General features: G+C 39.2%; 1 protein-coding gene across 1 annotated transcript in view; it reads left to right on the top strand.

The window, feature by feature from the left end:
• LOC308507355 (uncharacterized protein C3orf20) overlaps window positions 1-24,931 on the top strand; it is a gene marked incomplete at both ends in the record, with an annotated part of 95,166 nt that overhangs the window by 4,579 nt on the left and 65,656 nt on the right. Inside the window, 5 exons of the mRNA XM_081072202.1 lie at window positions 1,744-1,863; window positions 9,016-9,151; window positions 10,303-10,572; window positions 19,029-19,181; window positions 20,004-20,124. Coding sequence (XP_080928328.1) covers window positions 1,744-1,863; window positions 9,016-9,151; window positions 10,303-10,572; window positions 19,029-19,181; window positions 20,004-20,124 — 800 coding nt within the window. The remainder of the gene's footprint in view (window positions 1-1,743; window positions 1,864-9,015; window positions 9,152-10,302; window positions 10,573-19,028; window positions 19,182-20,003; window positions 20,125-24,931) is intronic.

Here is a 24,931-nt window from a genome sequence, read left to right as displayed (position 1 = left end):
TTTCTTTTGGTAAAGAATTCATTTTAGAAGGAGTTGAATTAGATAGCTTTCCCAGGGCAATAAAAAGATGCAAATTCTGTCAATTTATTTTGCATGAGTTTTGCTTTTCTAGACCATCTTACTATGTGAGGTAGACCAAAGCTATAATGGAGTCTGGAGTATTTTTCTCTTGAAGCTATAGTCAGAATATACCCCTTCCACGGTATTAAGATTATTTGTGTTTTTTTAATGTATGTTTTAATAATATTTCCATCAACCAAAATATTGGTTCCTGACTTTTCTCCCATCCTAATACCTATCAGTCCTGGCTTGGCATGAAAGAAAACTGGACTGCTCCTTGATTTTCAGTTGATGGCAATATTATTAAAACATACAAAAAAAAAGAAAAGAAAACAAATAATCTTGTCATCTTTACATATAGCTATTTTTCTTTCACTTCTGCAGTTTTCTTTGTGGTTCTCTCTCTCTATGTATATATGTATGTGTATATACATGTATGTATATATAATTTTTTAAAAAAAGAATAGTGCAATTTTCTATTTCTCAGTTTCCTTTACTTAACAAACACAAATGTTTTCCAACATGACTATTTTAATAATTGTCATTTTGAGTGAGCATAGATTCCTTCTGATGTTTATGTTCCATAATTAACCAAATGATTAGGTTTCTAGATTTTTTGTTATTAATAGAATATGCGCCATAACTGGCAACTTTATGTACATCACTTCTTATTTCTGTTTTATGGATGATTAAGATTGATTACCCAGGAGAGGGCTTATTAAGGTAGAGGGTCTCAATATTATTTAGCTCTTGTTAAATATTGCTTTCTTGATAGATCTTTCTCTACACCAGCAGGATTGACTAGTTTTATTCCATCTTTACTAGCATTGGCTATTGTTAGTTCTTTTCTGCTAAGTTGGAAGGTATTGAAAATTATTCTAATTTCAATTTTTGGATCACTGGTGAAGGTGAGTGATTATGTGTTTCCATCATCTAGTGTGCAGTCTCTGGTTATAATCTTTGTCTATTTGTGAAGTCAGGTTTACCATTTTCTTTATAAATTTGAATGAGCCGTGTCAGTGAATAAAGTGCTTAACATTTCCTAACAATTTCCTGCCTAACCAGTGAAATGACTATGTTTGGGGGAAGAATAAGGAAAGGATTTAATGAGATGTGTGTAAGAATGATCAAGATTTTCCACAAGTGATGTTGGTGCTAACTTTTAATTCTTTTTTTTTTTGACTTTTAATTCTTAAGTGGTCAGATAATCAAATGATTCTACATAAGACAGTGTGATTCTGTAAGAGATTGATCTAATTGTTGAAGAAGTATCTGATTTCTGTGGCTTGGATAAGGGAAAATAGATGACTCTAAATTTCCTTCTAGCTGGCTCTGTGTTTATTCTCTTGACCTCATGCACAGTTATACCTACATTTGCCCTTCAGTGACATCACTTTTTGTTTGTTTGCTGCTCCCTGCTTCCTGTTCTTGTGTCATTTCACTCTTGAGAGATATTGGAGGGGGAAGGGAGTGATGTAGAGAGAAACCTTAATTCTCCTTAATTACTCTGAGCCTGCTAGTGCATTTAAAAGATTTTTTATTGCAAGATCTGGTTATTTTGTACAACAGGGCATTTTAGAAAATCTGGTCTACCATACTGCTAGAACAAAAAGTCTATATTCCATTTTTGGTTAAAAAAAAGTTTAAAAATTGAAAGAAGAATCCCTCCCTCTTCTACTCCAGAGTCCTTCATAACTCCCTCAGCCATGGGAGTGAACTCACCTTACCAGCTTATCTATGAGGCCTCAACTGGCTGTCTGAGCTTTTCCCTCTCAACTGGAAAGGAAGCCAAGAAGAAAGCAGGTAACCGTGGTTCCCAGCAAGACCTCTTAGCCCATCTGTGGGAGTAGAGGTGGGGGTAGGGAGAGGGATAGAAGAGTCCCTGTTTAGGTCGATAGCATAGTTTCATTTGGTTTTCTGATAGGAAGGACGCACAGCTGCCCTGGCTGTCGCCAGAAGCTACTGACACAGATAAAAGCTGATGCATCTCAACCTAGTCACTCCACAGTGTAGTCTCATCATTTGAATGTGTACATGCCCCCCATTTGTTGGGATGTGGTTCTCTTCACCTGGGATAACATCCCTCTCAAACGCACATTTCCATCCCCTCAGTATGCAAACTTCACCCACTCTGCTCAGAGGGATCTGTGTTGCTCTTACTCACACAGCATATGGGGAACCAGTATGTGGAGAGAGGTATCTGTATACCAAATCTAACAGTGTGTCCTAAGCGGGGCCAGTTCATGTGGGCAGAAAACAAAGACATAGAGAGCACTCCTATTCCACGGAAGAAGACACACAACAGAAGGAAAGGCTTAAGGGAAAACAATAGGTGGCAGATAAGGCCAAACAGTATAGCAGTGACCATGAAACCAGAAGCTCAGAGGGCAGATAAGTTGGGCTGGAGAGAGCATGGTAAGACTTCAGAGAACTTCCAGGCCACCCCCCTCCCCCATGGGCTTTCATGGCAGTGGTGGAATAGGGTAGGTAGGGGAGGACTGCATTTGAATGAGGTGGTGGGAGGATCGACATAAGGTGGGGATTCTCAAAGACTGTCAATTGATTCCCACAGACACTGGAGGTAAGGCTGGAAGTTGAGAAGTTTGGACTTTATTCCTGACCCTGTCCCTGGCTGGCTGTGTGATTTGCATCCCTCCAGGTCTCTCTCTCCAGGTCGAGCTGATCCTATATCCTTTCAGTTAGTGAACAAATGTTTATTAAACAATTGCTAGTTGTTAGTCACTGTTCTAAATGCCGGGGGTACACATGTGGATTCTAAGACAAAGAATGCCTTCCTAACAGAGCTTACATTCTCATCTTCCCTGCGCAGAGTAGATTTAGATGTCCCCTCTCATTCCTCTGGTTCCTTTACCTCTGTTGATGCCTTTTCTCTCACCGGGGTTCAAGAACGCATCATAACTTCTGGCATCCCACTTTATGTGCTCTTGGTTTTATCATATCCCCTCCTGAGCTGGCCCTAAATGGACACAGTCACTTAAAAGGAAAACAAATTGTCCTTAAAACACACAGTGATTTCATGATTTTATTTTTTCTAATGACCTCAAGGGTAATTCCTTGAGTAAGGTTCCTATGCAAAAGTTAAGTATGTTTGTTGGTATCTTTGTCTATATGGCTGTTTTCCTCTGCTACCCTATCAAGATGTGATTTGTCATGATGTTGCATCATTCTCACTAGGATGTATGTTCAGTAATGCTGCATTTCTTATAGATTCTTGAAAACTTTTGGAATTATTCTCACATGCATGCCTAATAATTTATAAGTAACCATGTATACTATACTGCCCAAGAATGTCCCAGTTTATGCTTATTGTCCTGGCATAACTATTAATTGTGCCCACTTTCATTCTAAAAAATCTCCCAGTTTGGACAGTGTATTATAGAGTAATTCTGGTTTTAAGTCACTTTGGGTTTGGGACCTCCACTATCTGTTCCATGCACGTGTGCTATCACCTGTCACCAGCTGGCCCCCTTTGCAGTTGTAGGGCAGATAGAGCAGAGAGGCTCCAGGAGTTGGGCCTATTTCCTGAGGGGACAACAGTTATTTCTGGAAAGTAGCCCAACTTTGCAAAAAGAGAACTGAGAGAAGTCTTTCAATAGTAGTTCCTGGTTGGAGCAAGAGGTTGTCACTCTAAAAGACCTAGCGCAACCAGGGACAGACCAGACATGGATGCTCAGGCAGCATATATTCCAGGAGGTCATCAAGTTGGTAGCTGGGCCTCAGGGTCAAGTTTCTGGTCTCTGATGGCAGGAGGAATTGGGGAAGGAACCAGGAACCACTCAGGGTGACAGATACTAGAGATGGTACCCAAACACTAGCCAGAAACCCTAAGGCTTGGCTTACAGTGAAGAAAAGTATTTCTGAGACCCTCAGGGCTCAGTTGGAGCCTGAACAATACCCTTGGCATGAAGTCAGATTTTATTCTTGAAACCAAGGTGAAGTCAAGCCTGCATATATCAAGGGAGAGCATGTGACTACAGATGATTGGGCGGTAGAGGCTCACAGGCAGGCATGACCTGAATAGATGCCTCTGGAACTTCAGTCATAGAAGATCCACCTCCACGATTTCATGTCATCACATCCTCATACCACCTACCACTTTCCACAGAAGATAACTGAAAATAAGTGCAATAAGCACAAAACATTGTCATCCACAGTTTTGAGCAGGCAGAAGAATCAGAGAACTTTAAGATGGGACAATAGAAATTACTGAGTCTGAAGAACAGAAAGAAAAGATTGAAAAGAAATGAACAGAACCTAAGGGACCTGTGGGACACCATCAAGTGGAACAACATAAACAATGTGGGAGTCCCAGAAGGAGAAGAGAGACAGAAAGGGACAAACAAACTATTTGAAGAAATAATGTATGAAAAATCCCCAAATTTGTTGAAAGACATAAATACAAACATCAAAGCTCAAAGACTCCAAGAAAGATGAACTCAAAGAGACCCACACCAATACACATTATAATCAAACTTTTAAAAGACAGACAATCTTGAAAGCAGCAAGAGAGAAGCAAATCATTACATACAAGCAGCCCTCAATAAGATTATCAACAGTTTTCTTATCAGAAACTTTGGAGGCCATAGCTACTGGGCTGATATATTCAAAGCACTTAAAGAAAAAAAATTGTCAATCCAAAATTTTATATCCATCAAAACTGTTCTTCAACAGTGAGCAAGATATTAAAACCTTCCCAGCTAAATAAAGCCTGAGGGAGTTTGTGACCACTAGACCAACCCTGCAAGAAATGCTCAAGAGAGTTCTTCAAGATGAAATGAAAGGACATTAGACAGTACCTGGAAGCAATATGAGGAAATAAAGTTTTTAATAAAAGTAAATACATAGGCAATTATAAACATTAGTAGTATTGTAACAATGGTCTGTAACTGCACTTTTCTTCTACATGATTTAAAAAACTAATATATTTTAAAAGTGTAGAAGCTAGTATTATTGTAACTTTTGTTCATAACTCCAAATCTTGTTTTCTGCATAATTTAAAAGACTAATGCATTTAAAAGATCTGCTAGTTTATGTTTTGGGGCACATAATATGTAAAGAAATAATTTTGTTACATCAACAACTGAAAGACATAGAGACAAAACTGTTGAGTAGAGTTTTCATATGTTGTTGAAATTAAGCTAATAAAAATTTAGAGTGTTACAACTTTAATATGTTAAATGTAATCCCCATGGTAACCACAAAGAAAATAACTATAGAATATGCAAAAAAGGAAATGAGAAAGGAAGTTAAACATCTCACTGCAAAAATAAATAAATAAATAAACAAACACAAAGAAGACAGTAATGCAGGATTTGAGGGACAGAAAGCTATAAGGCAGATAGAAAACAAAGAGCACAATGATAGAAGTAAGTCTGTCCTTATCAATAATTACGTTAAATGTAAATGCATTAAACTCTTCAATCAAAAGACAGAGATTGGCAGAATGGATAAGAACACATGATTCAATGGTATGCTATCTACAAGAGACTCACTTGAGATCCAAAGACACAAACAGGTTGATAGTGAAAAGATGGAATATCTATTCCATGCAAATAGTAACCATAAGAGATCAGGGGTGGCTATACTAATATCAGACAAAGTAGACTTTAAGTCAAAAAAAGTTACAAGAGACAAAGAAGGACACTGTAGATTAATAAAAGTTTCAATACAGCAAGAAGATATGACAACTATAAACATTTATGCACTTTTAATGACAGACCATCAAAATACATGAAGCAAAAACGGACAGATTTTTATTTATAGTTATAAATGCTTACATTAAACTACAAGAAAGATCTCAACAACCTAAATTAAGGAACTAGAAAAATAAGAAACTAAACCCAAAGTTAGAGAAGGAAGGAAATAATAAAGACTAGAGCAGAGATAAATGAAATGGAGAATGGAACAAAATATATAGAAAAACCAAATGAAACCAAAATATGATTCTTTGAAAACATCAACACAATTAACAAATCTTTAGCTAGATCAACTGAGAAAAGAGAAGACTCAAATTACTAAAATAAATTGAAAGTGGGACACTATTACTAATTCTACAGAAATAAAAAGGATTACAAGAGAGTATACTGTGAACAATTGTGCACCAACAAATAGGATAAAGTACATAAAATGGACAGATTCCTAGAAACATAAAACCTACCAAGACTATCATGAAGGAATAGAAAATTTGATTGGACATAAATAGTAAGGAGATTAGATCAGTAATAATAATAAAAAAAAACTTCCAACAAAGAAAAGCCCTGGACCTGATGGCCTCAGTGGTGGATTCTACCAAACATTTAAAGAACCCATGCTAATTATTCTCAAACTTTTCCAAAAAATTGAAGAGGGAACACTTCCCCACTTATTCTATGAGGCCAGAATTACCCTGATACCAGAACCAGAACAAAGACACCACAAGAAAACAAAATTGCAGACCACTATCACTTATGAACATTGATGCAAAATTCCTCAACAAAAACTAGCAAGCAGAATTCAGCGGTTTATTAAAAGGATTATATACCATAATACCAAGAGGGATTTATTCCTGGAATGCAAGGATGGTTCAACACACAAAAACTCAATCAATTGTAATATACCACTTTAACAGAATGAAGGAAAAAACCTACATGATCATCTCAATTAATGCAGAAAAAGTACTGGAAAAAAGTCAACACTCTTTCATGATAAAAACACTCAAAAAATTAGGAATAGAAGGAAACCACCTCCACGTAATAAAAGTTATATATGAAAAACCCATAGTAAATATCATATTCAATGGTGAAAGACTGAAAGCTTTTCCTCTAAGATTAGGAACAAGGCAAGGATGCCTGCTTTTACCACTTCTATTCATCATAATACTGGAAATTCTAGCCAGAACAATTACACAAGAAAAGGAATAAAAGGCATCCAAATTGGAAAGGAACAAATAAAATTATCTCTGTTTGCAGATGATATGATCTTACATGTAGAAACCCTAGAGATTCCACCAATAAAAAACAATCCACAAAAAACACAAAAAACTGTTAGGACTAATAAATGAATTCAGCAAAGTAACAGGATAAAGTCAACAGAGAAATCAGTTGCATTTCCATACATGAACAATATACAATCTGAAAAGAAAATTAGAAAAACAATTCCATTTACAATAGCAGCAAAAAAATAAAATACTTAAGAATTAACCATGGAGGTGAAAGAATTGTACAATGAAAACTACAAAATATTGCTGAAAGAAATTAAAGAAGACATAAATAAATGGAAACAACACATCCTCTGTTCATGGATTGGAATACTTAATATTGTTAAAATGTCAATACTACTCAGAGCTATCTACAGATTCAATGTAATCCCTATTCAAATCCCAATTACGTTTCTTTAGAAATAGAGAACCTCATCCTAAAATTCATGTGGAATCTCAAAGGACCCCTGAATAGCCAAAACAATCCTGAAAAAGAAGAACAAAACTGGAAAACTCACAGTTGCTGATTTCAAAACTTACTGCAAATCTATTGTAATCAAAAGAGTGTGGTAATGGCATAAATACAGACATATAGACCAATGGAATAGAATAGAGAGCCCAGAACTAAACTCTTACATATGTGGTCAAATAATTTTTGACAAGGATGCCAAGACCATTCAATGGGAGAAAAAACAGTCTTTTCAACAAAAGGTCCTGGGAAAACTAGATATCCACATGCAAAAGAATGAAGTTGGACTCTTACCTAACACCATATATAAAAATTAACTTCAAATGGTCCAAGGACCTAAATGTGAAAACTGAAACAATAAAACTCTTGGAAGAAAACATTAAAGTTTTATGACATTGGATTTGGCAGTGATTTCTTGGATATGATACCAAAGACACAGGCAACACAAGAAAAAATAGACAAATTGGACTTCATGGAAATGTTTCAACTTTGTGCATCAAAAGACACTATCCACAGAGTTAAAAGGCAGCCTACAGATTAGGAGAAAATATTTGAAAATCATATTAATATATCTGATAAGGGATTGATATGCAGAATATGTAGAGAACTTCCAAAACTTAACAAGAGGGGACCGGCCCGGTGGTTCAGGCGGTTGGAGCTCCATGCTCCTAACTCCGAAGGCTGCCGGTTCGATTCCCACATGGGCCAGTGGGCTCTCAACCACAAGGTTGCCAGTTCGATTCCTCGACTCCCGCAAGGGATGGTGGGCTCCGCCCCCTGCAACTAAGATTGAATATGGCACCTTGAGCTGAGCTGAGCTCCCAGATGGCTCAGTTGGAGCGCATCCTCTCAACCACAAGGTTGCTGGTTCAACTCCCGCAAGGGATGGTGGGCTGTGCCCCCTGCAACTAAAAAGCTGTGCCCTCCACAACTAAGACTGAAAGGACAACAACTTGACTTGGAAAATAAATAAATTCCTGGAAGTACGCACTGTTCCCCAATAAAGTCCTGTTTCCCTTCCCCAATAAAATCTTTTAAAAAAAATAGTTAAGATACATTTTTATTATGTGTATTTTACCATAATATAAAAAAATGGCAGTCTAAGTCTCAGAGGGTCTACACTACCCTCTGCAGAAGGCCTCAGATTAACTAACATCAGAGAAGTGTTGCAGCTGATTGAGACTTTTTGTCTTTAATCAGAAATATCAGGAGGGAATCACTTCAGCATGCACAGCAGGCACATCTGTGGTCACCTACAGCCAGGCCGCCCTCGGGAAACACAACTGGATTCATCACTCTAAACAAATCTGTTTCTGACACACACTTAATTGACTCACAGAGTGATGTCTCTGTTTTATAAGTGACCTTATGAAACAGGGATTCCTGTCCCATGGAAGTATAAATAATTCCCCCAATTATTTTGACTCTCAGAGGATGCTGCTCTCCTGCTCTCCCCCAGGAGAAACCATTTTCTAAAGCCCCTCCCTAACCTCTTCCTCTCCAACTACAGGCAAATCAAAAATTTTAGAAGAGATAACCACATCATTGCCTCCACAAGGAATGAGAACCTCTGCCTCTGACAATGTGGAGCTCAGCGACCCCTGCCCTGAGGCCCGAGAGAAGCTGCAGGAGATGTGTCGCCATATGTGAGCACCTCAATGGTTCGGGACTGATGGGAGAGGAGAGCATGGCTACCAGTAGCCTGTATGTGCATGAAGGGGAAATCACAAAAAGGTCTGAGCTGTGCCAGGAAGTGCCAGCTATTGAGTACCCCCAACACCAGTGACAGGGTGATGTCCCGTCCCCAGTCCTTCCCATTCACAATCCTTTTCAGTCCTCATATGACCTTATGAGGAAGACAGGATTTATACCCATTTTGCAGATACGGAAGCTGAGACAGCCCAAGCAGGTGGATAAGGCATTGCCTGAGGTCCCACAGCTCAGTGGCCTGACCCCAAGGCATTGATCTTTGCCTCCTCACCAGTGATACTCCTTTGCAGGACTTCTTACAGTTTATAGCCTTTGTGCCCTGAATGTTTCTTTCTTAACATAATTTGTCAGAGTTCTCCTGAGAGAGAGAGAGAGAGAGAGAGAGAGAGAGAGAGAGAGAGAGAGAGAGAGAGAGAGAGAGAAACACTTCTCAAAACAAACAAAAAACATTGACATGGATGATTAATGATACTAGGTTGGTGCAAAAGTAATTGTGGTTTTTGCAATTATTTTCAACCTTTTAAACTGCAATTACTATTGCGCCAACCTAATATTTATGACTTTGTGGATCCCATAAGTTCCAGAAAGTTAAGTCTACATTTCTCTGAATACCCAGACCATAGGCCTTAAAGTATTTAAAACCTAGTCACATCTAAGCCATATACGTCTTGGGCCCCCTGGGCCGTGGAGAATTATTGCAGCTACAGAACATGGTAGAGGGCAGCCACCAAGTTCTGCCCCTTCCTATGACATTCTGGAAGGAAGCTCTCTTTCCCTGTAACCTCGGGACTGGGGGAGATGAGCAATTCCTCCTGCTTTCCCAGGTCCCCCTTTTGTGTACAACCCCGCTCCATGGGTCCTCACCTAGCACTAAAGGTGGAAAGGACTGGTCTCAGAGGGGTTCTGGGGCCTTCTTAGTTTTCCTAAAAATACTACCTTTAAGAATGAGGGGTATGGAGTGGGAACAGGTACTTTTGGGACAGGGAAATGGGATGGGAATATTGGGAGCTGGGGAGGGGCTCTAGAGAGCCTTCCTGGTGAGTGAGGGCCACATGGCTAGAAGATATATTGTTCTCCTTCCCTGCAGAGAAGCCGAAAGGGCCTTGTGGAAAGGGAGGAATATCTTCTACCCCATGATCTTACGCTACTACAAGGCAAAGATACCCTCTCATCCAATGTCGGCTCCAAAAGGGGACACTAAAACCCTAAGCTCTCATCACGCTCACCCTCCAGGTGTTCAGACTTCCACTCCCACGCCTAACCAGCCTTCCTTCAGCCGGAACTCTCAAGAGTGGAAGAAACCCAAGAAGTCCCTCAAGTTGCAGTATACCTTCTATGATGGGACTTCCTTCGTTCAGTATCCTTTTATTTGGTGCTACCCTTTCTCCCCAGCAACTCAGCCGCAGAGAATTTCCAGGCTGGAAAAACCTGAGTATTTACTTTGGCTTTTCAGTTGATCATAGAAGCCCAGTGACAGGTCCTGCAGGGCATTAAGAGTTTGTCCAAAAAAAAAAAAAAAAAAAAAAGAGTGTGTCCAGGTCAGAGAAGGCTCCCTTTGGAGAAAGGCTGGTGGGAAGCAGCGGATCAGGAAGTGACCGTGGACCCCTGTGTTCCTTACAGCGGTCCTGTCCCCCGCTAGAGCTGGACTAGACCCAAGATACCCAACCCATTTGGAAGCAAGGCTGAGGTCAGAGAGCGCGAAACACTTCTTCCAGGTTCTGTAGTCTGAGTTGGACGAGATGTTAAATTGGGGAGACTTTAAGCCATTCATTCCTGTCCCTTCATTGGAGGAATGTGTAGGGTGACTCAGTCGATGTCACAAAAGGAATTTGGTTCCAGAGCCAGGCCTGGGCTCAGGGCTGCCTCACCTCCATTTAGGGCCCTCTCTTCAGCACCATTTTTATGCTTTTGAGGATTGCTTTCTCCAGCAGAGAGAGAAGGATAGGGAAGCTGGAAGGGGGTTAATAAAAACACTGGGCACTCAGTATCTGCTCCCTTTGGAGGGTGGTTCTCTGAACTATCAAACAAGTGACCCAGACAGGCCTGTCTGGCAACAGCTCCCTTCCCCTCATTTGGCCTGTTCTCCACTGACCTGAGAATTTAGAATTTCAGTGCCCTGTCAAAGGAGTCCTATTGTTTCTCTGACTGTAAATTAATCTAGTCATCACACTCTGCTTGGCCCTGCTTCTAACTAACGCGCCCTGTGATACTGAACACAGCAAACTCCTTCCAAGGTAGCTGTTGCTCACTGTGGGTCATGGGGCTTCCCCCTTTCTCCTTTTCTGACCCTACCCTGCATTACAGGGTACCATCCCCCTGAGCTCCTCATGAAGCTGTTTCTGGGAATTAGGGTGCCATCGGCAGGACCAGAGAGGGTAGACAAGTGTACAGTAAGGCCCAGCACCAGCCTGCGGGGATCCGTGTTCTCTCACCTGTCTCACCTGGGTGGGGCCACCTGAAACCTGCAGGCCGTCGCTACTGGCATGCTTGACTCATACCCAGACAGTGATCACACCCTGGCAATTAATGTGTTTCCTCTATGGGAGTCCCAAGAGGTCTGGGTTCTAGGTCCAGTTCCTCTTGGCTACTAAAGAAGAGATTCTGTGCTCAAATGGTTAAAACACACGTGCAGCCAGTTGGATGCCTCTTGAGTAGAGAGAATGCTTTCCTTGCCTTGGAAAACACTTTCCTTGCCTCCTGGCTTCCACAGAACAGTGGGCTCAGCAGTCGATTCTGTTTTCACAGAGATTACTGCATGAAGCTCTCAGGTAGAAATGACATACCTGCCCTTGGGTACTAAAAAGCTCCAAGCCCTGATGGGTGTGCACTTGTCAGCATCAGACTCCAGAACCATCCCAATATTCATTTCATTTGGGTTATCAGCATCTTCCTGGATGTCTTCCCTCCATCACTGATTCTCCCATCAAACTTCCCTCAAAGACTTTTTTCATATGAAGATATAAACTCATCACATTAAAAAGCAAACCTAGATCACTATGTGCTGTACTGTGCTCAGCACTGTTTCTTTAGGGATTTGTTGAGCACTCAGAACCATTGTGTGAGGTAAGCATTATTTTTAATATGGTAAATGCACATGACATAAAATTGACTATTTTAACCATTTTGAAGTATACAATTCCATGGCATTAAGTGCATTTACCATATTATACAACCATTATCACTATTTAGTTTGAGGACTTTCTCATCGCCCCAAAAGGAAAGCCTGTACCTGGTAAGCAGTCACTCCCCATCTCCCCTGTCCTCCCCTTTCTGGCAACTGCTAATCTGCTTTTCACCTCTATACATTTGCCGATTCCAGATATTTCATATAAATGGAATGATACAATACGTGGCCTTTCGTCTCTGGCTTCCTTCACTTAGCATAATGTTTTCTAGGTTCTTCCACATTGTACAGTTGACCCTTGAAAATCAGGTTTTGAACCACACAAGTTTGAACTGTGTGGGTCCACTTATATGTGGGTTATTAAAATACGTGGGTTATTTTTTTGTTTGTTTGTTTTCAATTGACTCATGCAGTTCAATTGGCCCTGCTCTGTTCGGTTGACTGAAGTTCAAACAATGTTGTTCAAGGATCAAGTAGAGGTTGGTAATCCTCGTATGTGGAAGGCCAACTTAATTTACGTGCAGATTTTCGACTTCACATGCAGTGGACACCTCTAACCCCCACATTGTTCAAGAGTCAGCTGTAGTAGACATCAGTACTTCATTCCTTTTTAAAAAAAAAAATGGAGTGAGACTCACATAGCACAAAATTGCTCTTGTTAGTGTGTATATTCAGTGGCATTCAGTAAATTTCCAATATTGTGCAAACACCACCTCTTTCAAGTTCTGAAATCTTTTTGTCACCCCAAAAGAAAACCATGCACTCATTGAGCATTCACTCTCCATTTGCCTCTACCCTCAGGCCTGGCAACCACCAATATGTTTTCTGTCTCTATGAATTTGCCTATTCTGGACATCTCATATAAATAGAATCCTATAATATGTGGCATTTTGTGTCTGGCTTCATTCACTTAACATTATGTGTTCAGGGTTCATATATGTTGTAGCATGTGTCAGAATTTCCTTTCTTTTGTGGCTGAATAATATTCTATTATGTAGATATACCACTTTTTATAATTCGTTCTTTTGTTTATGAACATTAGGTTTCCACCATTTGGCTGCTGTGATAATGCTGCTATGAAATTCTTGTATAAGTTTTTATTTGCACATCTGTTTTCAATTCTTCTGGGTCTATACCTAAGAGTACAATTACTGGTCATATGTTAATTCTATGTTTAACTTATTGAGGACCCTCCAAAATGTTTTCCACAGTGGCTGCACCATTTTATATTCCCACCAGCAATATGTAAGTGTTCCAGTTTCTTCACTTCCTTGATTATACTTGATATTTTCCAATTTTTAAAAAAAAATCCTGACATTTTAAACTATGAAGTAATATCTCATTGTGGTTTTGACTTGCATTTCCCTAATAATTAATGATTTAGAGCATCTTCGTGTGACTTCTTTGTATATTTTCTTTGTAGAAATATATATTCAAGTCCTTTGCCCATTTATTGTCTTTTTTCTTGTTGAGTTGTAGGAGTTTTTTATACATTGTGGATACTAGACTCTTATCAAATGTATGATTTGCAAATACTTTTTGTCTTTTCACAGTCTTGATAACATCTTTTGGTGTACAAAGTTTTTAATTTTGATGAGGTCCTGTCTTTCTGGTTTTTGTTCCTTGTGCTTTGGTTTTCATATCTAAGAAACCATTGCTCATTCCTTTGTTTTCTTCTAAAAGTTTTTATTGTTGTAACTCTTAGTTAGGTTTTTGATCCATTTTGAGTTGATTTTTTGCATATTGTGTGAGATCAAGGTTCAACTCCATTCTTTTGCATGTGATAATCAATTGTCCCAGAACTATTTGTTGAAGAGATTATTCTTTTTCCCATTTGAATGGTCTTGGTGCCCTTGTTGAAAGTCAATTGACTATAAATGTTTCAGTTTATTTTTGGACTCTCAATTCTATTCCAGTGATTTCTATGTCTACCAGGTGTGACAATTAAGTTTGCGAACTTTTGCAACAATGTTGCTAAACTTTTTTGATATCAGAAGGATTATTCATTATGAATTTGTGCCAACTGGACAAACAGTTAACCAAATTTGCTATTTGGAAGTGCTGAAAAGACTGCGTGAAAAAGTTAGACGACCTGAACTTTTCGCCAACAATTCACAGCTCTTGCATCACCAGTTCACACAGCACTGTGTGTGAGGGAGTTTTTAGCCAGTAAATGAATAACTGTATTGGAACACCTTCCCTACCCAACTAATCTGGACCCAGTGATGTCTTTCTTTACCCAAAGATAAAGGAAATATTGAAAAGAAGATAGTTTGATGACATTCAGGACATCAAGGATAATATGACAACAGCTCTGATGGCCATTCCAAAAGAGAGTTCCAAAATTGCTTTTAAGGGTGGACTAGGCATTAACTTCCTAAGGGGAGTACTACAAAGGTGACCATAGTGACATTCAGCAATGAGGTATGCAGCACTTTTTCTAATAGGATGAGTTCCTGGACTTAATTGTGTCATTAAGTTAATTATGTCCAATTATATTGTGTCCAGCTATATTATGTCATTACCACACTGTTTGAATTATTGTAGCTTTGTAGTAAGTGTTGAAATCAGGAAGTGTGAGTCCTTTAACTTTGTTCTGTTTTCAAGGTTATTTTGCTTACTTAGGGTCCCTTGCAATTCTATATGAATTTTAGGATCAAGTTTTCTAGTTATGCACAAAAGATTGATGGGATTTTGATAGCAATTGCATTGAATCTGTAGATCATGATAGAGAATATTGACATTAACAATATTAATTCTTCTAATCCATGAATTCTAGCAACAAATTATCTGAAATGCTGTATGTACGACAACAATAAAAAATAATGAACAAAAGAAAATTATACTATTTATAATAGCATCAAAAAGGATAGAATACTTGGGAATAAATTTAACCAGAAAGGTATAAGACTTGTTCACTGAAAACTATAAAATACTGTTGAAATAAATTAAAGAAGACTAAAATGAATGGAAAGACGTCCTGTGTTCATGAGGGACAACTGAGTGATCTTGTATCCTGCACCTTTGCATGTTTCTAGGAATTGGTCCTTTTCAACTAGGTTATCTAACTTGTAGATGTACAATTGTTCATATAATTATCTTTTTTTTTTTAAATTTCTGTTAGGTCAGTAGTAGTGTCTCCACTTTCATTTATAATTTCAGGAATTTGAGTCTTCCTTTTTTCTCAGTCATTCTCGTTAGAATTTTGACAATTCTGTTGATCTTTTCAAAGAACCAATTTTTGGTTTTGTTGGTTCTCACTTGTTTTTCTCTTCTATATTTTATTTTTCTCTGCTCTAATCTTTATTATTTCCTTCCTTCTGCTATCTTTAGCTTTAATTTCCTCTTCTTTTTTATAGTTCCATAGGTGGAAGTTTGGGTTATTGATTTGAGATCTTTCTTTGCCTTTAATATCAGTATTTATAGCTATGAATTTCTTTTTGAGCACCGCTTTCACTTTATCCCATAAGTTTTGGTATGCTGTATTTTTGTTTTCATTTATCTCAATTTTTTTTTCAGTTTTCCTTGTGATTTCTTTTTTATCCATTGGTTGAGTGTGTTGTTTAATTTCCATCTGTTTGTGAATTTTCCGGTTTTCCTCTGCCAGTGATTTCTAATTTTGTTCTGTTTTGTCTCTGGTTATAATCTTTTAAAATTTATTAAGATATGTTTTGTGGCCTAACATATTGTTTAAACCAGAGAATGATCCCTGTGAACTTGAGAAGAATGCATATTCTGCTGTTGTTGGGTAGGGTATTCTGTGTCTGCCTGTTAGGTCTAGTTAATTTATAATATTGTTCAAGCCTTTTATTTCTTTTTTTTTAAATTTATTTATTGGGGTGACAATTGTTAATGAAATTAAGCCTTTTATTTCTTTATTGTTTTTCTGTCGAATTGTTCTATCCATTGTTGAAAATGAAGTCGTGAAATCTTCAACTCTTATTGTGGAAGTATTTATCCTTTTAATTCTATCCATTTTGGCTTTATGTATCTTGAGGCTCTGTTGTTAAGTCTGTGTATATGGTCTATACTTGTTATATCTTCTTGAGGCATGACCCTTTTCTCAATACACAATGCCCTTTGTCGCTTATAAAAAATTTTTTATTTAAACTCTATTTTGTCTGATATCAATATAGCAAACTCTGCTCTCTTTGGTTTCTGTTTGCATGGAACACCCTTTTCCATTATTTCCATTTCAACCTAGTTGTTTCTTTGAGTCTAAAGTGAGTCTCTTGCAGACGGCATACAGGTGGATTATGGTATTTTTTTTAAAATCCATTCTGTCAATCTCTGTCTGTTTGCAGAGTTTAATCCATTTATATTTAAAGTAATTGCTGAGGTGGAAGGACTTAATCCTGCCATTTTGCTCTTTGTTTTCTATGTCTTATATCTTTTTTGTTCCTCAGTGCCTCCATTACTGCCTTCTTTGTGTTTAATTGACTTTTTTTTTTTTTTTGGTAGCATGCCATTTTGATTCCCTTATCATTTTCTTTTCTCCTTATTTTAAAGTTATTTTCTTAGTGGTTACCCTGGTATAGTGGGCTGTATAGTGTCTTTCAAAAATTTTTGCTCACCTGAAACCTCACAAGTATGTGACCATATTTAGAAATAGGTTATTTGCAGATATAATTGTTAAGTTAACATACAGTCATATTAGGTTAGTGTGGGCCCTAATCCAATGACTGGTGTTCTTACAATAAGAGAAAACAGAGGCATTAAGGCCATGTAATGACTGAGATAGAGATCAGAGTGATGCATCTGTAAACCAAGGAATGCCAAAGATTCCTGACAATGACTAGAAACTAGGAAGAGTCAAGGAAGGATTTTCCCTGAGAGCCTCCAAAAGCATAGCCCTATCAACACCTTGATTCCAGACTTCTAGGCTCCAGAACTGTGAAAGAATAAATTTCTGCAGTTCAAGTGACCCATGGGACTATGGGACTTAGTTACAGCAGCCCAAAGAAACTAATACACTTGAGGATTACAATTGACAACAAACTAGTTTGAATTAATACTAACTTAGCCTTAACAGTATACAAAACTCTGCTTCTATACAGCTCCATTCCTCCTCCTCTATGTTATCAGAAATTACATCTTTATATATACATTTATGTCATTAATATAGATTTACAATTATTATTTCATGCATTTGTCTTTTTAAATCATACAGGGAAAAGGAGGAATTATAAACCAAAAATACTATAATACTGGCTTTTATACTTACTTACATAGTTCCTTTACAGGTGTTCTTTTTTTCTTTGCATGTCTTTGAGTTATTGTCAAGTGTCTTTTCATTTCAGCCTGAAGGACTCCTTTTAGCATTTCTTGTATTGGTGAACTTCCTCAACTCTTGTTTATCTGGACAGCCTTAATTTCTCCTCCATTTTTGAAGGATAGTTTTGCTCAATATAGAATTCTTGGATGACAGCTTTTTTCTTTCAGCTCTACAAATATTCCATCCTAGTGCCTTTTGGCCTCCATGGTTTCTGATGAGAAATTGGCCATTAATCTTATCGAGGATTCCTTGTTCATGACAAGTCTCTTTTCTCTTGCTGCTTTCAAGATTCTCTCTTTGTCTATTTGCAGTTTGATAATAATGTATCTCAATGTGGCTCTCTTTGAATTTATCCTACTTGGAGTTTGTTGAGCCTCTTGAGTGTGTGGATTAATATATGTCATAAAATTTGGGGAGTTTTCAGCCATTATTTCTTCAAATATTCTTATTTCCCCTTCTCTTTTTCCTCTTCTTCTGGGACTCTTATTATCCATATGTTGGTCCACTTGATAGTCTCTCTCCAGTCTCCTAGTCTCTCATCATTTTTCCTCATTCTTTTTTCTTTCTGTTCCTCAGACAAGATAATTTCAATCTCAATATCTTCCAGTTCACTGATTCTTCTGCTCTAATCCATCTCATGAATTGTTTTACATTTTACTTATCATACTATTCAACTCCAGAGCTTCTTTTTGGTTACTTTTTATAATTTATGTTAATTTATGTATTTTTTATCAGTTGGTGGGAAAGGATTAAGGGGGTGGACCCTAGTGCCAACCACTGAAATTATTTTGTCTGGGACACTTCTGAAATTCCTGCAAACAGGATGATAGCTGCCCAAACCACATCACCCTTAGTTGGGACCAATGCTTCTTGGTGCCTCCTTAGTAGGAAACAAACAGGGTGACATTGACTACTTTCCTAGATTGGTCAGAAGGGGTGGCAGCCTGACAGCGTTAGAAATATCTCTGGCCTCAGAGGTGGGATACTGGCTCTACCTCTTCCTTGTGGTGTGATGCGAAGCAAATAATTTTTCTGTACCTTGGACTCCTTATCTGTTGGGTGAACAACTCATCCCGGTTTGTCCAGGACTTTCCTGGTTTTAGCAAGGAAAGTAACGCATCCCAGGAAACCCCTCAGATGCAGGGAAACCCCACTCATCTGTGAGATGGAGGTAATAATACCTACCATGGGGTTGTGAGGAATAGACAGAAGGTACAGGGAAGTGCTGGAGGCATGGTTGGCGTCACATCATTTAGTTGTTACTTACACAGAGTGTAGGGAGGGTCTTTGAAGACTGGGAATGGTGTACCATTTAGCCAACACTTTGATTTATAGACTTGCTGTCTGTGGGTCACCTGAGAGTAGAACCTGGAGAGTTTGGTTTTTGTTAGTTCTACTTAACCATATCTGCCAGCTATCCCTCTGGAAACATTGCCATGTGTCAGATTCCCACGTGCTGCAGAGGGAGAACCATCACCTGCCTCTTTAATGACACACCCAACTTCTCCTTCCTGGCCCTGTTCAATGCTGAAGGCCAGGGCTGTGTTCACTACAACCTAAAAGCCTGGTGAGTAGGTTGGGGAAATTCTGGCCCCATGGAAGTATTTCTTGTCTTCCTTCAGAGGCCTGGTGGCAAAGGGGTGTACAGAGGTGGCAAGTAGAAGTCCCTGGGAAAAGGAGAGGCAGGGCAGTATCCCGAGGTCTAGGAAAGTAGTGAGACAGTAAGACAGGAGTCCTGCCCTCCAGGAGCTTGTAGGTGCCGGAATATAGGTACTTTGAGGCCTGTACTTGCTGGATCTATGTCATAGCTAATGAGAATGGCAACTCTAAGTCCTACTCCACTTGTGTCCCCACAGCACTAAGATCTTGATTGTTGACTATATTCATAGAAGAATTCCTTAGTGGAGAGGTGTTTCATACCAGGAGAGAGTGAACGAGAGGCCATGGGCACCACTTCTGTGGGGATGTTTTAAGAGAAGCACATATTTTTGCCAGCCAAAAGTTGATTTTGTCTGGCCTTTCATAAGGAGCTATTCTTGGAAGAAATTACTTACTTTCTATAGGTGTGATTCCCGTTTTGGTGCCTGCGATCTTGTATACTCAGTCTCCTGAGCAACAGGGCACACATTCCACGCTATCCCCCTTGGATTTGGCCTAAGCCTCCATCATCTCCCTCAGTCCTACCCTTCCCAACAGTTTCTCCAAATAGTATTAACAGGTGTGAAAGGGCCTCAGACCATATTAGGTGGGGGAAGTGAGGCTACCTGCAGGACTCCATGCTTTCTCCAGTTGGGGCAGAGTCTCAGAGCCCTGCCTACCTACAGCCTATAGTGATGAGGGCTTCCTTCAGGGGCCTGGCGGCAGCTTCTCACCTCTGTGTCTCTCCTAGCTGCCCATTTGTCTTGATCTTGAATGCGGAAGGTGGGACCACCAATGACTACCAGGGCTACGTAGTCCACAAGTGGAGCTGGACTTCCAAGACGGAGACTTTGCTCTCCCTGGAATATAAGGTAGGGTGGGCAGCACTGGTGGGGCAGCCTTCCCTGGGATGCTCAGCATTAAGAGCCAGAGAGCTACCTGTAAGACAGGAGTCCTACCCTCCAGGAGCTTGTAATCTCATTCAGAGGTTCCCAAGTTGGTGGGCAGTGGTCTAGGGCTGGCTGAAGTGAACTTTTCACCAGCCTACAGCAATTGTTGGCTGCTACACTGACCTTTCTTGGTAATATCTTTCCTAGGTTATTTTATTATTAATATTATTACATTTTGATAGGTTAAGTGTCTTTTATATTAGGAAGTAACCATAATAGTAGTTGATAGTTTTATTTTTAATGCCTACATATGGCAATAAGAAAAGTTAGCAATTCTATGTTGGTTGCCACAGTATTTGTTTTTATAACTTTACTATCTGCAAAATGAAAAACTCTGGGAGTCAAAGGTGGCTTATATACACAAACGCTTTTTTCATTCATTGGGTTAGACAGCCATTCATCAAAAATTTATTAATTTATCATTTAATGTTAAATTAATGTTAAATAATAACTTACTAAATTTAATTGTTAATAAAGCAATGAAGTGTGCTTGTCACTTTAAGCCTGAGTTTCTCATCCTTAGCACTACCGACATTTGGGGATGGATAATTCTTCATTATAATTATCATCATCCCATTAGAGGCCAATAATTTAGCACCATCCCACTAGAGGCCAATAATACACCCTTCCCCAGGTGTGACAACCAAAATATATCTCCAGACATTGCCAAGTGTCCTCTTGGGGGCAAAATTGCCCCTGATTGAGAATCACCCATCTAAGGGATAAAAAGATAAACAAAACCTCTTGAGGAACTCAAAAGTCTGGGTGGGGGCTAATAACACATGGTAGAGAAGGATAAGGGCTGTGAAAGAGGGATAAGCTCATATGGTTGGGGTTTCGAGAAAGATCAAAGAACATAGAATCCACCCAAAGTGGCATGAGATTAAGAGCCCCACGGTCAGGATTATGGACAGAAGCACTCTTGGAGTGCATGGTGGGGCTCAAGCATCCTACCCCAACCTCCTGTCTTATGCCCTTCTTGGTTTTCCTGTATATTGGCCACTGCATTCTCATCCTGATATCCTGATTCCTTTAGATCGTGAAGTTCTGCCCAGAAATATTCAATCCTTGAACACATCCCAACCTTCCTACTCCCCTCTCTCGGCCAATCCAATTTTTTCCTCCTTCAAACCCCTGCTCAGACTTCTCCTTCTTTGTGGCACTTCAGCTCACACCATTTCTCTCTCGTCACAGTGTCCACAGCCTGGATTAGTCATTTGATGATTCGTCGTGCAATGAAGATGTTCTCAGTTCTCATTGCATATCAGAATCACCTATAGGGCTTCAAAAAAAATGTAGATCTCTAGGCACAGCCCCAGAGAGATTCTGATTCAGTTGGTCTGTTATGAGTTCTGGATTTTTGACGTTTTCACAAGTATATCTAATGCTTGTCCAGATCCAAGGTCCTCAATCTAGGGGTATATTGAGTTGTTGCCTTAATATTTAACTTTTTGTAGTTTTAAGAAAAGTTTATAATGCAAGGAGATTATAAATTGGTTTCAGGCAGGCACCATATGTTATGTGTCAGTGTGGTCAAGTGGATAGACAACTGGGATGAGAGTCTGAGGAGCTACGTACGAACGGTGCCAACTTTTCCAGACTCTGGCTATGCAGCTTTGTGAAAAATCACTCGGCTTTTCTAAGCCTTGGTTGTCTCACCTATACAAAGTGGGTCACCAGACTTGTTCTCTTGTCTCACACTGCTTTTGTGAGATCTAAATGAAATAATGGAGGGGAAGGTGCTTTGACATCACTAAAGTATTTTAGCGATGTATTTCAGTCCATTGTTCTCTTTTTTGGAGCTGCATACAGAAATGCACAACACGGTCTGGTGCAGTCGGGTGGCCCGGAAGACAGGGTGGCCCTTGTAACATGAGTATATATGCGTATAATTCACATAGAGAGAAGAAGGAAGGCAGAACATTTTGGGTAGAGGGAATATGATCTGTAAAGACTGGAGTAGAGACTCAGTGTGGAATTGTTCAAAGTTCACAAGTGTCCCTTGTGAAAGAAATGGAGCAAAAGGGCACATGTTGTGGGGTGGAGGTGAGAGGTGTTGGATGTCAGGCTGGGGAGTGTGCATGCTGTCTTGGAGGCTGCAGTGGCCAGTTTATTTTTACCCAGATATTTAGCGTTTCCAGGTATTCATTCCTCCCTGAAAATCCATTTTCCTTTGGTATCATTTCTCCTCAGCCCAAAGAACTTCCTTTCGGGTTTCTTAAAGTGAAAATCTTCAGGCAACAAATTCTCTGTTTTCTTTCATGTGAAAAAAGAATGTTTTTATTAAAGGATATTTTTGCTGGAATTGGAATTCTGGGTTGACTGGGTTTTTTTTCTTCCACCATTTGACGATGTAGTTTCACTGTGACCTCCAGGTTTATGATTAAAGGTTTATGATCACTGTTCATTTTCTCTTGCTGCTTTCAAGATGTTTATCTTTTCTTTGATTTTATAACTTTGAATCTGATGTGTCTAGGTGTTGTTGTCTTCCTATTTATTCTGTTTGGGATTTACTGAGCTTGAATATGTAAATACATGCCTTCCCCAAATTCAGAAACTTTTCTGCCATTAGAAAAAATGTGTTCTTCAATCCCTCTCCTTTTCTTCTGAGGTTACAATTACATGTGTTTTAGACCTTTTAAGATTGTCCTAAAGATCCCTGAGGCTCTGTTATTTTTTTGTTGTTTAAAATTTTTCTCTTTAGTTTTCAGATTGGATCATTTCTATGGATGTATCTATAAGTTCACTAATTTTATCCTGTCATTTCCATTCTGCTTTTACGTGAATCCTGTGAAATTTTTAAATTTCAAATAACATTTTCAGTTCTAGAATTTCTATTTCTTTTCCATATTTTCTGTTTTTCTGGTATTTCCTATTTTTTCATTCATTATAAGTCTTTTCCTTTACCTCATTGAATAGAATTAAATAAGCTGCTTTAAAGTCTTTGTCTAATAATTTCAATACATGGGTCACATCAGATAGGATTGGCCTCCATTGATTGTTGCCTTGAGAATGGCTCAGATTTCACTGGTTCTTGACATATTGAGTAATTTTTGGATTGCTGACATTGTGAATATCATGTTGTGGAATATCTGAATTCTGATGTATTTCTCTGAAGAGTGTTGATATTTTTGTTTTAACAGGCAAGGAACTTGGTTAGCCTCACACCACAAATTTTTATCACCTGCAGTGGGCAACAAATCTCAAATCTCAGTTCAGCTTTTTTATTTCCCTAGCTATAAGCTATCTTGAGTCTGCCTTGCTTATACATAGTTCAGAGATCAGCTAGAGATGTGGATGGTTTATTCATAGAAGTAGGGCTCTATTTCTCTGGATCTCTCCGTTCTGGAACTCTTTCCTTGCTTTTCTATGACTGTAGTTTCCCTGGGTACTGTCCTTTGATTCTTTGAACCAGAAAGATGGTGGAGTTTGGGCTATGACTGTGACCTGTCTTCAGGCTAAACCTGTAAAGCAGAAATCCATCCCATGGCGGTCCTTTTCTTTGAGTTTTGAGTCTTCAAAACCCGCTTGTTCTTTTTAAACTCTTCATAGCTTTAGGTGGGGAGGTTGTGTTTTTTTGTTGTTGTTCTTTTGTTTTAAACCGCTTAGGATCTGATTCAGCTATACTGGAAATAAAACCAGCTGGTTAGTTTTTAAGCTGAGGGCTGTCATGCTCAATCCAGTATTTGTGTGGAAGGTCTCATGGAGAGGGAAAGATCAATGGCTAGGCTAGTAGAAAGACTAGTTGGGGGTTACTAGCAAGACCTGACATTATTAAAAGTAGAAGCAATGTTTTTAAAAGGAGCCATTTCAATGAAAGAATTCAGTGGCATTTAGGCATGGGATGTACGGGGTAAATGAAAGGAGGAGGGAATTATAGGTGACTTCACAATAGAGTATGTGTCTGGGTAGAAACAGAAAAGTTTCTGGAAAGGTCAGAGATCAGTGTGTTTTTAGTGTGCTGATTGGGTTCAATGGCCATATCTCTCCAGGCTGTTGGATCCCCACTTAGGGTGAGAGATTGGGGATGGTGGATATATATATATCTAGGCTGGCTCGTGAATTCCTAAGATGAGCAGTAACTGAATTTGTAGAACATCTGTATTTGGGGCATTGGGGAGAGGAAGAAAAACCACCCAGGGAGCAGGGATAATAAAAACAGCTGCACCATGCTACGCCCTTAGCATGTTTTATCCATGAAATCTGCTCAGTGCCCTAGGAGACAGATTCTATTATTGTCCTCAGGCTCAGAGAAGGAAACCAACTTGCCTGACATTGCCCAGCTGGTAAGTGACAACACTGGGATTTGAACCTTGTCCAACTGTAGTGCTTGAGCTCTCAACCAACGGCTCTATTCTACAACTCTCCAGAAGTAGAATTGGAGAGGGTAGGGTTTCTCTTAAGTGACAGTGATCAACAGCTTTGAAGATGTCAAAAGACTTGGCAAGAAGACAGCCGTGGATCAAATGTTTTCAGGGTGCTGGAGGGGACTAGCACCCAGACTGCAAAGTATGAGGAAGGGGCTCCGTGATAAGGAAGTTGATGTGGACCTTTGGCTAACAAGTGGAATAGTAGAAGGAAATGGAAGGAGCAAAACGGAGTGTGTTTTCTTGGTTGAGAGGAGTCCTGGGGTGTGTGTAGGTCAGGGACATTGAAGACAGAAGGAAGCATCACCACGCAGCAGCCTAGGGCCTCAGTCTCCCAGGTCTTGGGTACAAACTGTGCAGAC

The sequence above is a fragment of the Rhinolophus hipposideros genome (genome assembly GCF_964194185.1).
Source record: "Rhinolophus hipposideros genome assembly, chromosome: 14".
Classification (NCBI taxonomy): Eukaryota; Metazoa; Chordata; class Mammalia; order Chiroptera; family Rhinolophidae; genus Rhinolophus; species Rhinolophus hipposideros.
Note: the sequence above shows the minus strand (reverse complement) of the source record. Positions and strands in the feature narration are given on the sequence as shown.